The following is a 15,719-nucleotide window of genomic DNA, read 5'->3' as shown; positions in this document are numbered from 1 at the left end:
ACTCATAACAGAACTAGATGATTACGAACTCTAGATACATATAAGACAAGAAGTGCAACATTATATATGAACATAACGATTCTGAGTCATTAATTTATTGTTTATTCATGTCATCCATTCAGTAAATATTGTCTATGTCCTGTCTTGAACACTAGAAACACACTTAAAAAGTTCCTGGCTTCATGGAGCCTATATTCAAATAGAATAAAAATGGTCATCATTTATGAGTATCTACTGTGTGTCAGACACTGTAAAAATAAGTAAGTTATCTCAGTCCTCACAACAACCCGTTAGGTAACAGCTTTTATCTCCTTTACCACATGAGAAAACTAAGGTCATCATCTTCCTGGGAAATTGACCCTTTTTTCTTATAAATGGTCTTTTTATCTTTAGTGATACCCTTTATCTTGAAATCTATTTTATCTGATATTAAAATAGCCATGCCAGTCTTAAGCTTACTCTTTGCGTGTGTTTGGTAAAAATTAGCATGTATAGATGTCATTCTCAAGAAATAATTTACATTTGCAATGCCTAAATAATACTTTCAGTATCTTAAATTCAGTGCTCACTATTCCACTCATGTAGGCTTCTCAGTTTTTGCAAAACAAATTAATCTACCAATTTTAAAGGCTTAAGTTAATTTCCTTCTGAAGTTTTTATTTTTTTGTTTAAATGTCCTAAATATTCCTAGGAAGGAAACAGTAAGCACAGTCCAACCCAAGTTAAGTGGTGGTGTTCCCAACAACGGAAGATTTCAGGAAGATACTGAATGACAATCTTTCAACATTGCTGTCAAAGGAATCCATGAATTGGGTGATGGGCCATACTAGATGACTTAAAAGATGGCTTTTTTACTTTATCAACTTACAACTCCAAGATTAATAATACCTTATTATTAGATAAGCACTAGCTAAGCAGAAATGCACAGCTGATCCTATTCAGAGATTAAGTGAATATAGGAAAATATCACTACTAATACCTACTAAGTTAAAATATATAATTAGTTTCACTGGTACTGAAGTTAAGCTTTGTTCTACTTTCTAGGTAAATGAAAACCAAATAGTGTGAAAAATAACTACAGAAACTGTAGTCAGTATTTTAGTACCAACTTTCTTTTTCTTTAGACTCCATGTACCTTACATGGTACACAAAAATTATGTGCACATATTGTTTTTACAGTATCTTTTAAAAAGCTCCTTTAAAATAAACTATCAGTCTTTTTTAGCTTAGTTTCAGTTATAATACTTAAAAAATTAGTAAATCTCTCTTTAAAAATATTTAATTGCAAATTTTTATCAATTCAAACTGGCCTTTCCCTCAATTATTCTGAATAGTGAAATATTATTTAAGTCAGAATAGGTAAGAGAATACAAATTTACATAAAGTAAGTTTCGTGACTAAACCCTAGATGGTAGTGAAAAGCTAGACTATAAGAAAGAAAACTACTTATTTCCACTAAGCATCTGACAATTTTTATATTAACTCAAATACATTTTCTTACCTGCAGCTTTACTTCTTCTAATTCTTTAGTTTTCTCTAACAAGTCTCCTTCTAGTTCTTCAAACAGCAACTGCATTTTTTCCTGAATGGTTTGCTTTTCACTTAACAGGTGCTTAAGTTCATTTTGTGACTTTGTATACTCATCTTGCAACCTGATTTTTAGAAAAAGAATTTAATTTTAAGTGTATCTTTTTTTGTCTAGATGCACTTCTTATGTAAGGTCAATCAACATTACAGAAGATCAATATCATATATTCTATTAAAATTGCAAATATCTTTTCTTTATAAAGTTTCATTTAATCATTAACACTGTAGTCTCTGAATGTAATTTTACTTTGAGGAGAAAAAACAAATTTAGCTCATATGTCTTGGCTACTTTAAAAATAACTTTTATAAATTTATAAGCTACTTGACACCATGCTTAGTTTTGAATAAAGTAATTTTAAAGCAAAAATTTTACTGTTTAAGTTTTAAATTTATATACTACAAAATAAAATAAAAAATTATAGTGTATGTTCCAGAGCAGACATTCAAAAAAAGTTTTAATCAAGTCCCTCACCTCCAAATTTATGTAATTTACCTTGTGTGTTCATCTTTCAGAGTCTTATAATTAATTTTATGATGTTCGCATCGTAACCTTTCATCAATTAACATTTTTTGTAACTCAGAGTGAGAACTTGACAGCCCATTGTCTCCACCAGGAGGACAAATGGTGGGAAGAGTGTCCATCTTGGTGGGTAAGCTGACAACCATGTAAAAATAAGCTCTAGCTTTCTTATTGTCTTAGTTTTCTTTCTAAGCTGATTTTCCACTTCGTTCTTGCTAAGACAGGATCTTGGGAAGCCAAATTATACCTGCACAGAGAAATAAACTTAATTAACAATCGGTGTACTCCTTTAGTGTCATATTTTTTATCACATTATTCTCATTATCATTTCTATAATAATCATGACTTGAAGAGTTTCAACTGTTCATAAAAGAAAATTCAAAAATAAAGTTGAATAACACCTTAACAAATTTTCTTTTAATTCCACGCAAAGTTTCTGTGACCACTGAGGTCACAGCTTCAAGTATTAACCTAACTAAAAGTACTGACTTTTCACGTTCAGGTATACTCCCTGATTCACAAACCCCAGATATTTCCTGAAGCTCCTGGGTTAAACTTCAAGGGTGGATACTGGTACCAAACCCATATTCTGAAATCAGGGAAAAACTGAATGGAACTTGGTAGTGACTGGAGAGAATCATCACCTTGGTAAAGATGAACTTCAGTATACAACTGTGTGTGTGACTAATGCTACAGAGTCTTTTATTTGAAACAGGTGAACTACAGTCAGGCTGCAGATTCAGATGAGAAATCAGTCAACATGTAAATATTGATCATCTCCTACATGGACTCTAAATTGCCTCAGCTAGCCCCAAAAGCACCGACCTAGGATAATGAAATAACTAAATGTTTGTTTCGTCGAAAAGTAAAATATGAATGACAGTGTGTTACTATAAATAATTAAAAACAAATATTTTAATCAAAATAATTCTGTTCTTTTAAATTCATTAATCTTCCTCAAAATTAATATACATTTTCCTAATAGCATCTCCTCAGTGGGGGTTATCATGAATTACCTTTTCTTACTACAAGAAGAGATTTTTAACCTATGCAAATCAACCATTAAATTACTCAGTCTTGCCTGAAATACACCATTTCTGATGAATTAATGTTATGTCTGCATATTACATTAGAAGACTTTTAAACTAAATTGGGGCTGCTTTGGTTTCCTGTCAAATCATATTTTAATAGAGGGGGAAAAGTCTGTCGAGGATACTTTACACCTTACTCTTATGTTAAATGTGCACCAAGATTCAACCTATATAAATGCAGAGTGTACTGTTTGTAGCAGCTGCCATGCAATTATTCTGTCAAGAGTATACATCTGCCACAGAATTAATTAATTGTATCATAAAACTGGCATGTAATTTTGATTCTGCTCTTTGATCCAAGTAAATTTTTAAGAGATAAAAACATACAATAAACCTACCCATAGTTTCTAATAATAGCACCACAAGGCATTACACGGTTTAATCTTTATCAGATTTAGATCTAGATTTTCAAGCTAACACGAACATTTTTCCTTTTTTATTCCAGATAAATTGACAGTAAAGTAAAAATTCTCACTGACTCCTACTTTAAAATGGGAGTTAAGTTCCCATAGTAATAAAATTCACTAAGATCTAAACATGTTAGTAAAATAAAGTTAAAATGATTTACTCCCTTTCCCTTTTGGTACTGGAACACACAAGAATTCGTTTTCAGAACTTCACTGATTTCAGGCTATCCCCTTCTCAATCACCACCACCATTACCTCATGTCCAGTTCTAGCTCCTATGTAAACATACATGTATTGCCCTCTGGAATTTCCCAAAACCAAAAGGATTTCTCTCCTGTTGCAAGATGATGTTCACAGTTTCATTACTTTTTGGTATGTTAATATTAGTAACTAAGAAAGCTGGAATACACTATCACATATCACCAGTAGGAACCACACCCAAGCGCATAATATACTTCCTCCAACACACACACAAATTAACAGTTAATTCACATGCACTCACAAAAATCAATACTAACCTTGTTGGAAAATTACTTGTATCAAAATGATAAATCTATTTATCCCCTGGTCCAATTCTTGAAATTTATTCTACAAAAACAGCTGAATGAGTACCCAAAAATAGTAACGTAAAGATTTTCTTTGCAGATAAACAAGATGGCTGCAAAGGAAATAGAAGCTGCATCCAACTGCTCCTACCCCCAAGCTGGGTTTATAGCTGAATTGCGAAGCAATCAAGCTGAACAATCAACTGAAACCTAGCTGATACGAAATATTGTAACCAAGGAGTATAGAAGATGCTACAGAGACTGGTAAGAGAGCTTAAGAGTAACTCCCTTAATCCCTTACCCTAGGAGCAAGGGGTCTTAACCCAACGCAGGGATCCCCAACCCACAGCAACAGAGAGGGGAAAAGGAGTCTGTGTAGCATGTGAAGGTGGAAATCAGTGGGGATTCACCCGTCTAGGAGACTCAGAGCGCACCCTCCCATCATAGAGAGCACTCCTATCCTTACAGCACCAGCCTGGAGACTTCATGGAAGGGACTCCAACTGCTGGGAAGATCACACTGTCACCACATTCGAGTCCTGTGGAGGGGTCTGCTGGCTACATCCCACAGTGACTTTTAAGAAGTCTTTTATTTTCTGGAGAGGCATTAGGCAGAGACCTGACAGTGCTCTTACTGAGTGACTTGGGAAAGAGGACCGGTCTCCCCCACCTCGAGAGCACAGTTGGTGCCCCTACTCCCTCCCACCTGCTGAGCCATTCTTGCTGCTGAGTTCAGAGGTGCAGAAGAGCTGTGCAGAGTTGCGATTTTTGGCCCATCCTGCTTGGTCTGGCAGCAAGCTGGGGAGCTGCAGAGAGCTGAGATTTTCAGATGTGCCTCCTGGGGAGGCTTCTGACTGGGAGCCAGATGGGTGAGGACTGATGCTTGGCTACATTGCAGTGAGGCAAACCCAGACTCCCCGGTGAGTTCAGCCCATACTCCCCCAGGAAGTGGAAGAAGTGCACGCCCCCATCCTACAGGTTTGTGGGCAATGGGAAACTGTTTAGAACAGCCCTGCCAAGTAAGAAGCACTGAATGAGGATTTTCAAAATGTGAGCTCCTTGGAGGCTACTGTCTGGGACCACAGCAAGGAGCTCAGCCTCCTGCTGAAGGCTGGGCTGGCATCAGTCCCAACAGGAGCAGACTCTCCTGTCATCTATCCCCTTCAGTCCACCCAGGGCTGCTGAGCTTGCTCCTGCAAAAGGAACAGCTGGCTGTACCTAATCTGAACCTGGGGACACTAGAGTTGGAGACTCTGACAGAGACTGAGGGACTTAAGCAAGGGCTGCTTTCCCTCACTGAGTGACTGACTGCATGACCCCCAAGTAGGGGACCAATAACCCTATCTCAACTAGCCCAGGCTCATCCCACAGTCTCTCTTCAGAAGACTCCGGAGGAAACCAGGCACCCCAGAAGGAGGCAGAGTAGCTGAAACATGGAGCCTTGGTCCTTTTAGAGAGTTGAACCAGCTCTAAGCTGGAAGAAGCTGACTCTTTTACACAGATTGTCTACTGGACTTCGTGTTTGAGTACAGACAGGTAGCCCAAGGCTGGTTACACAAAACATCCAACAGTAACTTACAGCTGAATCCCACTCCAGTAGAACCACAACCAATAAAACCAATGGTGGGCTTCAGAGGACACCAGAGCTTGACCCAACTAGCCACACAACCAGCAACCCAAAATGGGATTCAGACCCTGCAAGGAACAATGTGGCTGTAAGAGGCAGGTCTTCCAAAGAGACTCAAACACGGTGGTTGAGGTTTACCCTTACAGTCTCACTGACTGAAGCATTAACTCCACCCACAAAAAGGCCAACAGATTTCAACACTCAACTACAATAGGAGTGCACATGAGCCACAAGAAATATTCCTGGAGCATGGAACACAGGTGATCTGGAAGATTGTGCCACTGAGCCCAACAAGACAACTTGTCTTAAAACCCTCAAAACAAGTTTGGGAGACATAGCACATCTACCTAACACACAGAGACCAAATGGGGAGACAAAGAAAAATGTCCCAAACAAAAGAACAAGAGAAATCCCCAGAAAAAAATAAAATGGAAGCAACCCAAACACTAGATGTAGAGTTTAAAATAATGGTTATAAGAACACTCAAGGACCTTAGGGGAAGAAAGGATGATCTCAGTGAGAGCAGGCATTATTAAAAAGGACATAAAAATCAAACAAACAAAAAACAGTCAAGAATGAAAAATACAATATCTGAAATGAAGAATTCACTAGAAGGAATCAACAGTAGGTTAGATGAAACAGAGGATCGAATCAGTGAATTAAAGGACAAGAAAACAGTATCTACTCAAAGAGAAAATGAGAAATAAAAGAGACTGAAGAGAAACAAGGAAAGCCTTAGAGACCTCTGGGACAACATCAAGCATAACAACATCACATCATAGAGATTCTAAAAGAAGAAGAAAGTGAGCAAGGAATAGAGAACCTGTTTGAAGAAATAATGGCAGAAAACATCCTTAACTTGTAGAAGGAAAAGGACACGTAAGTTCAGTAAACGAAGACAGTCCTAATCAAGATAAACCCAAAGAGATCCACACGAAGACACATAATAATTAAAATGACAAAGGGTAAAGACAAAGACAGAATCTTAAATGCAAAAAGAGACAGAAGTTACACACAACGATGTTCTCATAAGGCTGTCCACTGATTTCTCAACAGAAACACTTCAGGCCAGAAGGGATTGGCATGAAGTATTCAAAGTGATGAAAAATAAAGGCATGCAACCAAAAATACTCTACCCAGCAAGGCTATCATTTAAAATTGAAAGCTAAATAAAGAACTTCCCAGGTTAAAAAAACAAACAAAAAACAGTTAAAGGAGTTCATTACCACTACAAACAGCAATGCAAGACATGCTAAAGGACCTGCTATAAGAAGAAGAAATAGAGAAACACAGTCACAAACTCTAAAATGGCAATAAGTACCTATTTATAATAACTTTAAATGTAAATGAATTAAATACTCCAAGTAAATGACACAGGGCAGATAATGGATAAGAAAACAGGACCATATATATGCTGTCTACAAGAGACCTCACAACAAAAGATTCACACAGGCTGAAAGTGAAGGAATGAAGGAAAATATTCCATGCAAATAGAAACAAACCAACAAAAAATGCTAGTATCAATACTTATATATGATAGAAAGACTTCAAAACAAAGACCATAAAAAGACAAAGGTCACTACGCAACACTAAAAAAATCTATCCAACAAGAGGATATAACCCTTGTTATGACCAGAAAGTATACGGCCATGTATTATGAAAAATAGAGACACTTATTGAAAAAGACACAAGATACAAGAAACATTGTACACAGGACAATGATGCCTCAATCCCCTTCAAAGTAGGCACTTTGGGACCTCACACAGTTCTCTCAATCACCATCAGCTGTCCCATCATTATTTTCTTGAATCTCATCAACAGCCTGAAATCTCTTCCCTTTCAAAGGTGATTTTAGTTTGGGGAAAAAGTCAGAAGTTGCAGGGCCCCAAATCTGGGCTGTAGCGAGGCTGAGTCACCTGGGTGATTTGATGTTTTGCCAAAAAACTCTGCACAAGATGTGATGCATGAGCAGGCATGTTGTTGTGATGAAGCTGCCAATCACCTGTTTCCCGTAGCTGCAGCCTTCTGAATCATCTGAATAGTCTCTGTGGAAGAATGTTCAAGCTTAAGGCAAAATTTGATGAGGATTTATTGCTCTACTTGCTCAGTCATTTTGAATGCAAGGGCCACACAGTATGCATGCTCACTCAATGGTGTCTACCATTCCCACTGACTAGTACAGTGAAGTCATCATTGTTCACGCATGTGCATTCCAGTCCCCTCTCCTGGGTTGCCAGGTTCCATGGATGTCGCACAAACCGTTCTCATTATATTAACAATGGCTGAACTTTTTCCAGACAGACCTTGGTATATATAGTCATAGAATAAGATTTTAACACTCCACAGCCAACAATATATAGACTTTCCACACAAAAAAATCAACAAGGTAACAGCAACCTTCAACAACACACTAGATTGAATGGATTTAATTGATATTTACAGAACATTTCATCCCAAAGCAGCAGAGCATATATTCTTCTCAAATGCATATACACATTCTCAGATAAATCACATGTTAGGACACAAAATAAGTCTTAACAAAATCAAGAAGACTGAAATCATACCAAGCATTTTCTTGGATCACAATGGCATGAAACTTGAAATCAACCTCAAAAAATAATTCAAAAACATTCAAATACATGGAGGCTAAATAGCATGTTATTACAAAATAAAGCTGTTGTTAATGAGATCAAGGAAGAAATTAAAAAATTACCTGCAAACAAATGAAAGTGAACACACAATAGCCCAAAATCAGTGGGACAAAGAGAAAGCAGTCCTGAGAGGGAAGTTCATAGCATCAAAGGCCTACCTCAAGAAGAAAATGCTCAAATAAACAATCTAACCCTACACCTAATAGAACCAGAAAAACAACAACATATAAAACCCAGAATAAGTAGGAGAAAGGAAATACTCAAGATCAAAGCAAAGATAAATGACATAGAGACTAAAAATCAATTTGAAAAAATTCAATGAAACCAGGAGCTGGTTCTTTGAAAAGATAAACAAGATTAATTAACCTTTAACCAGGCTCATCAAGAAAACAGAAAGGACCAAAATAAATAAAACCAGAGATGAAAGAGAAGTAACCATTGATATCACAGAAATACAAAAGAATGTTAGAAAATACTATGAATAACCATATTCCAAGAAATTGGACAACCTGGGTAAAATGATAAATTTTTAGAAACATATGATCTTCCAAACTGAATCAGGGACTTCCGGCCAAGATGGAGGCGTAGACAGACATGCTGCGTCTCCCTCGACAACTAAGAAGGAACACAACTACCTCAAAACTAGAAACAAGCAGAAGTTCCAGAAAATCAGACTACATGGAAGTCCAGCAAACAAAGATATAAAGAAGAAATACTCATCCAGACAGGTAGGAGGGGCAGAGCTGAGGTGGAGAGGACGCGGTGTGGTGGCGGCAGCAGCAGCAGGCCGGCAGAAAGCGCAGTCACGTGTTTTAAAAAGTCAGGAGGGACACCTGGGGAGCATTCCCAGCTCCTCACCAGACCACACAGCTCACCATCCCAGCACCAGAGAAAATAAAGCCTCATTACTTCTGACTGTGCAAACCAGTGGGGGTTGGGATGGAGGAAGAAACAGCTGGTCTCAGCAGAGTTCGCTTCTTTAAAGAGCCCCCACGGTCCTAGAACATCCACAGACCCACCCACTCTGGGAACGTCAGCCAGGGCAGCAGCTAGAGGGGCGCCAGTCTGGTGCAGAAGTGGGAGAAATGCCAGGAAAAGGAGCCAGTGCTTGGCAGGCAGCATTGTTCCCTCTCGGACCCCTCCCCCACATACAGCGCCACAACGTGGCGAAACAGGTCGCCCTGTACTGATAAATCCCTAAGGCTCCACCCCTTACAACGTAACAGGAGCTAAGGCTCTAACTGGGACTCGGAGGCAAACAAACACAGAAGCCTGTCAGAATGAGGAGACAGAGAAGTATGGCCCACAAGGGGGAACGGATCAAGGTTCCAGAGGGAGAACTAAGTGACGAGGAGATAGCCAACCTAACAGATGCAGAATTCAAAATGCTGGTGATAAAGATGCTCACAGGCCTGACAGATATTCTTGCATACAGCAGACGCATAAGAGAAGAAGTGAAGGCTATGCTAAGTGAAACGAAGGAAAATCCACACAAAACCAATGGTGAAGAGAAGGAAACCAGGGTTCAAATCAATGATTTGGAACATAAGGAAGAAAAAAAACAGTCAACCAGTGCAGAATGAGGAAGCAAGAATTGAAAAAAATAAGGAAAACTTCCCAAATTTTGTGAAAGAGATGGACAAACAGGTTCGGGAAGCACAGAGGGTCCCGGGCAAGCTGGACCCAGAGGGGACCATACCAGGACACATCATGATAGAGATGCCAAAGGTAAAAGATAAAGAGAGAGTCCTGGGGGCAGCAAGAGAGAGGCGAAGAATTACCTATAGGGGGGTGCCTATAGGACTATCAGCTGATTTCTCAGAGGACACTTTGCAGGCAGGAAAGGACTGGCAAGCAGTATTCAATGTGATGAAAAGCAACCTGCAACTAAGATTACTCTATCCAGCAAGGCTATCATTTGGAATGGAAAGGCAGATGAAGTGCTTCCCAGACAAGATAAAGCTAAAGGAGCTCATCATCACCAAGCTACTATTATATGAAATGTCAAAGGGACTTAAGAAAAAGAAGATCAAAACTATGAACACTAAAATGACAACAAACTCACAACTATTAACTGAATCTAAAAAACAAAATCCAACTAAGCAAACCAGAATAGGAACAGAATCATAGATATGGGGATCATTTGGAGGGTTATCAGCTGGGAGGGGGAAGGGAGAGGGGAAATGGTGCAGGGACTAAGACACATAATCGGTTGGTACAAAATACACAGGAGGATGTTAAGAATAATATAGGAAAGGGTGAAGCCAAAGAACTTATATATATGACCCAAGGACATGAACTAAAGGAGGTGGGATTGCTGGAGGGAAGGGGGGTACTGGGCAGAGGGGAGCAAAGGGGAAAAAAATGAAACTACTGTAACAACATAAGCAATAAAATATACTTTAAAAAAAAAACTGAATCAGGAATAATCAAAAAACCTGAACAGACTGATAACAACTAACGAAACTGAAGCAGTAATTGAACAACTCCCAGCAAACAAAAGTCCTGGACTAGAAGGCTTCACAGGTGAATTTTACCAATTTTCAGAGAACTAACACCTACCTTTCTCAAACTATTACAAAACACTCAAAAGGAGGGTACCCTTCTAAGCTCTTTTTATGAGGCCAGTATTATACTAATTCAAAAACCAGATAAAAACACAACAAAGGAAGAAAATTATTGGACAATATCCCAGATGAACATAGATACTAAAATTCTCAGCAAAATATTAGCAAAATAAATCCAGCAATACATTAAAAGGATCAAATACCATAATCAAGTGGGATTTATCCTAGGGATGCAAGGTTGGTATAATATTCACAAATCAACAAATGTGATACATCAAATAAACAAGATAAAAATCACATGATCATATCAATAAGTGCAGAAAAAGCATTTGATAAAATCTAGCACCCACTGATAATAAAGAATTCTCTGCAAAGTGGGAATACAGGGATCATACCTTAACATAACAAAGGCCATGTATAAAAATCCTACAGTCAACGTCATACTCAATGTGCAAAAACTAAAAGTATTTCCCTTAAGATGAGGTACAAGACAGGGATGCTTTCACCGTTCTTATTCAGCATAGTACTGGAAGTCCTAGCCACAGCAATCAGACAAGAAAAAAGAAATAAAAGGCATGCAAATTGGAAGAAGAAAGTATAACTGTAATTATTCACAGACAACATGATATTGTATATAGAAAACCATAAAGACTCCACACACACAAAAAAAAACTGCTATGCCTAATAAACAAGTTCAGCAAAGTAACAGAATACAAAATCAATACTCAAATTGATGGCATTTTTATACACCAATAAGGAACAATCAAAGGAGAAACTAAGAAAACAATCTCATTTACTATGGCAACAACAACAAAAATAAGGTACCCAAGAATAAATAACCAAGGAGGTAAAGACCTAAACTTGGAAAACCACAGGACAATGAAGAAAGAAACTGAGGAAGATACAAATAAGTGGAAGCATATATTGTGTTTGTGGATTGGAAGAATTAACATTATTAAAATGCCCATACTACCCAAAGCAATCCATAGATCCAACACAATTCCTATTATAATACCAATAGTATTTTTCAGAAATCTAGAACAAATACTCCAAAAATTTATATGGAACCAAAAAATACCCCAATTAGCCTCAGCAATCTTGAGAAAGAAGAACAAAGTTGGAGGGATCACAATACCTGATATCAAACTATACTATAAGACCAATGTAATCAAAACAGCCCGGTACTGGCATAACAACAGGCATACAGATCAATGGAACAGAACAGAGAGCCCAGAAATAAACCTACATCTTTATCATCAATTAACATTTAACAAAGGAGGCATGAAGATACAAGGCAGTAAAGACAGTCCCTTCAATCAATATTACTGGGGAAACTGGACTAGTACATGCAAAAATGTAAAACTAGACCACCAACTTACACCACACGCAAGAATAAACTCAAAATAGATAGAAGACTTAAACGTAAGTTGCAAAACCATAAAAATCCTAGAAGAAAACACCAGCAGTAAAATATCAGCTATCTCACAAGCAATATTTTTGCCAATATATCTCCTAAGGCAAGGGGAAAAAATAAACAAATGAGATTACATCAAACTAAAACACTTCTGCGTAGCTAAAAAAAAAAAAGAAAATCAGCAAAATGAAGATGGGACCAACTGTATGGGAAAACATATTTTCCAATAGTACATCTGGTAACAGTTTCACTTCCAAAATATATAAATAACTTATACATCCAAACACCAGGAAGACAAGCAATCCAATTTAAAAATGGGCAAAGGATCTAAATACACTTCTCCAAATAGGACAAATGGCCCATAGACATATGAAAAAATGTTCAACATCACTAATTATCAGACTGATGAAAATTAAAACCACAATGAGATACCACCTCACACCTATCAGAATGGCTACCATCAATAAATCAACAAATAAAAAGCGCTGGCAAGGACATGGAGAAAAGGGAACCCTTGTGCACTGTTGGTGGGAAAGCAGATGGTGCAGCCATTGTGGAAAACAGTATGGTTTCCTCAAAAAAAGGACAAATGGAAGTGTCTTTTGAACCAGGATTCCACTTCAGGGAACACATCCTAAGAATCCCAAAACACCAATTCAAAAGAATACTTGTGTATGCAATTCTATGTTCATAGCAACACTACTTACAATAGCCAAGATATGGAAATGTCCTAAGGGCCCCTCAATAGGTGAACGGATAAAAAAAGTTGTGGTACATTTACACAATGGAATACTATGCAGCAGTAAAAAATACAAACCCTTACCTTTTGCAACAGCATGGATGGACCTGGAGACTATTACGCTATAATAGTCAGTGAAAGGCAAATACCATATGATCTCACTTTTATATGGAATCTAATGAACAAAATAAACCAATGAACAAAATAGAAACGGAGGCATAGATACATGGAACAGACTGACAGCTGTCAGAGGAAAGGGAGGACTGGATAAAAGAAGGTGAAGAGATTAGCCAAAGAGCATATATGCGTGACACATAGACTTAACACACTATGGGAACTGCCTGAGGGGAGGTAGAAATGGGGAAGGGAGGAAGAAGTGGAGACAACTGTAACAGCATAAAAAATAAAATAATTAAAAAATATCTTTTGTAACAGCATGAATAGAACTGGAGAACATGATGCTAAGTGAAATAAGCCAGTCAGAGAAAGACAAATACCATTTCACCTCACTTATAACTGGAATCTAATGAACATAATAAACTAACAGAAAATAAAATAGAACCAGAGACATAGAAACATGGAACAGACCGATAGCTGTAGGAGGGGCGAAGGGAGGGAGGGAATGGTGGAAGGAAGGGGAAGGGACTAGTCAAAGAACATGTATGAATGAGGCATGGATGTGGACAATGGAGAGGGGCTTCACTGTAGGTAAGAGAGGTGGGCTGGGTAGAGGGGGGCAAAAGGGAAAAAAAAGAAATTGGGACAACTGCAATAGAATAAACAATTAAAATAAAGTAAATGGTTTTAAAAATAAAATTAATGCATTTCAAAAAATAAAAGAATAAAGATCAGAAATAATCTAAACTTCCATAAGCAAAGGTACATCTAAACTATGCATTAAAAAGGAAGTTACATCTGTTCCCACTGCCCCCACAGCAGGATAAAAATTATGAATGACAGATAAACACACATACATATTTACGTATAGTCAAATAATTTACACCAAGTTGGTAACAGTGGTTGCTTCTGGAGAAATAGTAATAGTGGGACTCCCCCCATAGGACGACTTGCTCCCTTGTACTTTCACCATTTTATTGTTAATTTTTTAAAATAATTATTCAGATAATGAATAATTATCTCACCTATATTCAAATCATTTTAAGCCAAATTCATCATCCTTTAACCTAACTTTCTAGCTTCTGATATTGATACTAGTATAATGCTATCATTTATCCACACTTAACACCCCAAAGCCGTCTCTTTCTCTCTCAACAGCCTATGTATAAATACCAAATACTCTTCATTGAAATGCATTCCATTCTCTCCATTCCTATCTAACTACAAAAACTCAGGCTCTTATCATCCCATAAGGAGGCCATAATTAGAGCTTTATGTTATCTCTGCTTCCAGTATTTTCTATCATCTACCTCACAAAGCACTGCCAGACTTAATATTTAAAACTTGGACTTCTCACTCTCACAGAAGTTCCTATAGATGAGACAAAGTCAAAACACTCCACAATCAGCTCCAATCTATCTTCATAATTCTCATTTCCTACCATTTGCCAAACATCTCCTACTCCAGCTATCACCTGGACAATTATGCACGTCTTACCTTTGTTCATGCAGCTTTTTTTTCAGTTTGTGAATCCTACAGTGATGAAAACAGACTACAGTATGTAATATGGTCATTAACTGTTCTCTATTTGTGTGAATACTGAATATGAATAGGCTTAAACACAATAGTTAGACTAGATATTGTAAAGAACTTTTTGCCTCAAATTTAAAGTTATGAGCTGCTGGGTGCATTGCCAATAGACTATTCCAGAATTTTCTACTCTAGAAATATGTAAGTGTCTTATCAAGGTCAGAATAATTTTCTTTGTTTTTAAAGTATTTTGCACATATAACTCATTCAGTTCTCCAGTTTGGTAGTAATCAATGTATCAGTAATAATCTTAGAAAATCTAGTTAATTCTAGTTCTCCAAATAAATATCTAATGTCATACACAGAAAGGCCTCATAAAACACAATTCCTTCTCTGACCTTCAAAAGTGGTTCCACGATACGCATTATATACTCATTAGCTAAAAAGAGAAAACCCCAATTCAATTACTATTTAAAAATGTATTTATACATGTATCTCTAATCTGAAAAAAACTTGAAGGTAGTCTTCTATTTCAGCTAATAAAGAAAAATAAAAAGCTAGATACATTTTAAGCTGTATTAGGAGTAAGAGTAATTCAGGAGAAAGATAACAAAAGCGTATTTAGATCCTTTGCCCATTTTTAAATTGGATTGCTTGTCTTCCTGGTGTTTGGATGTATAAGTTCTTTATATATTTTGGAAGTGAAACCGTTACCAGATGTACTATTGGAAAATATGTTTTCCCATACAGTTGGTCCCATCTTCATTTTGCTGATTTTCTTTTCTTTTTTTTTTTTGGCTACTCAGAAGTGTTTTAGTTTGATGTAATCTCATTTGTTTATTTTTTCCCCTTGCCTTAGGAGATATATTGGCAAAAATATTGCTTGTGAGATAGCTGATATTTTACTGCTGGTGTTTTCTTCTAG

At 37.2% G+C, this 15,719-nt stretch overlaps 1 protein-coding gene across 1 annotated transcript in view; it reads right to left on the bottom strand.

Moving 5' to 3' along the window:
- CEP83 (centrosomal protein 83) overlaps nt 1–2,350 on the bottom strand; it is a 78,504-nt gene extending 76,154 nt beyond the window's left edge. The window contains exons 1-2 of the mRNA XM_090273872.1: nt 2,081–2,350; nt 1,502–1,652 (exon numbers count right to left, since the gene is read on the bottom strand). Coding sequence (XP_090129998.1) covers nt 1,502–1,652; nt 2,081–2,253 — 324 coding nt within the window. The 5' untranslated portion in view covers nt 2,254–2,350. The remainder of the gene's footprint in view (nt 1–1,501; nt 1,653–2,080) is intronic.
- Between the last annotated feature and the right edge of the window lie 13,369 nt (nt 2,351–15,719).

Source organism: Furipterus horrens, unplaced genomic scaffold (assembly GCF_987537825.1).
Source record: "Furipterus horrens unplaced genomic scaffold, mFurHor1.1.pri manual_scaffold_4, whole genome shotgun sequence".
NCBI lineage: Eukaryota > Metazoa > Chordata > Mammalia > Chiroptera > Furipteridae > Furipterus > Furipterus horrens.
The sequence above is the reverse complement of the archived record's forward strand: the minus strand, read 5'-3'. Positions and strand labels throughout refer to the sequence as shown.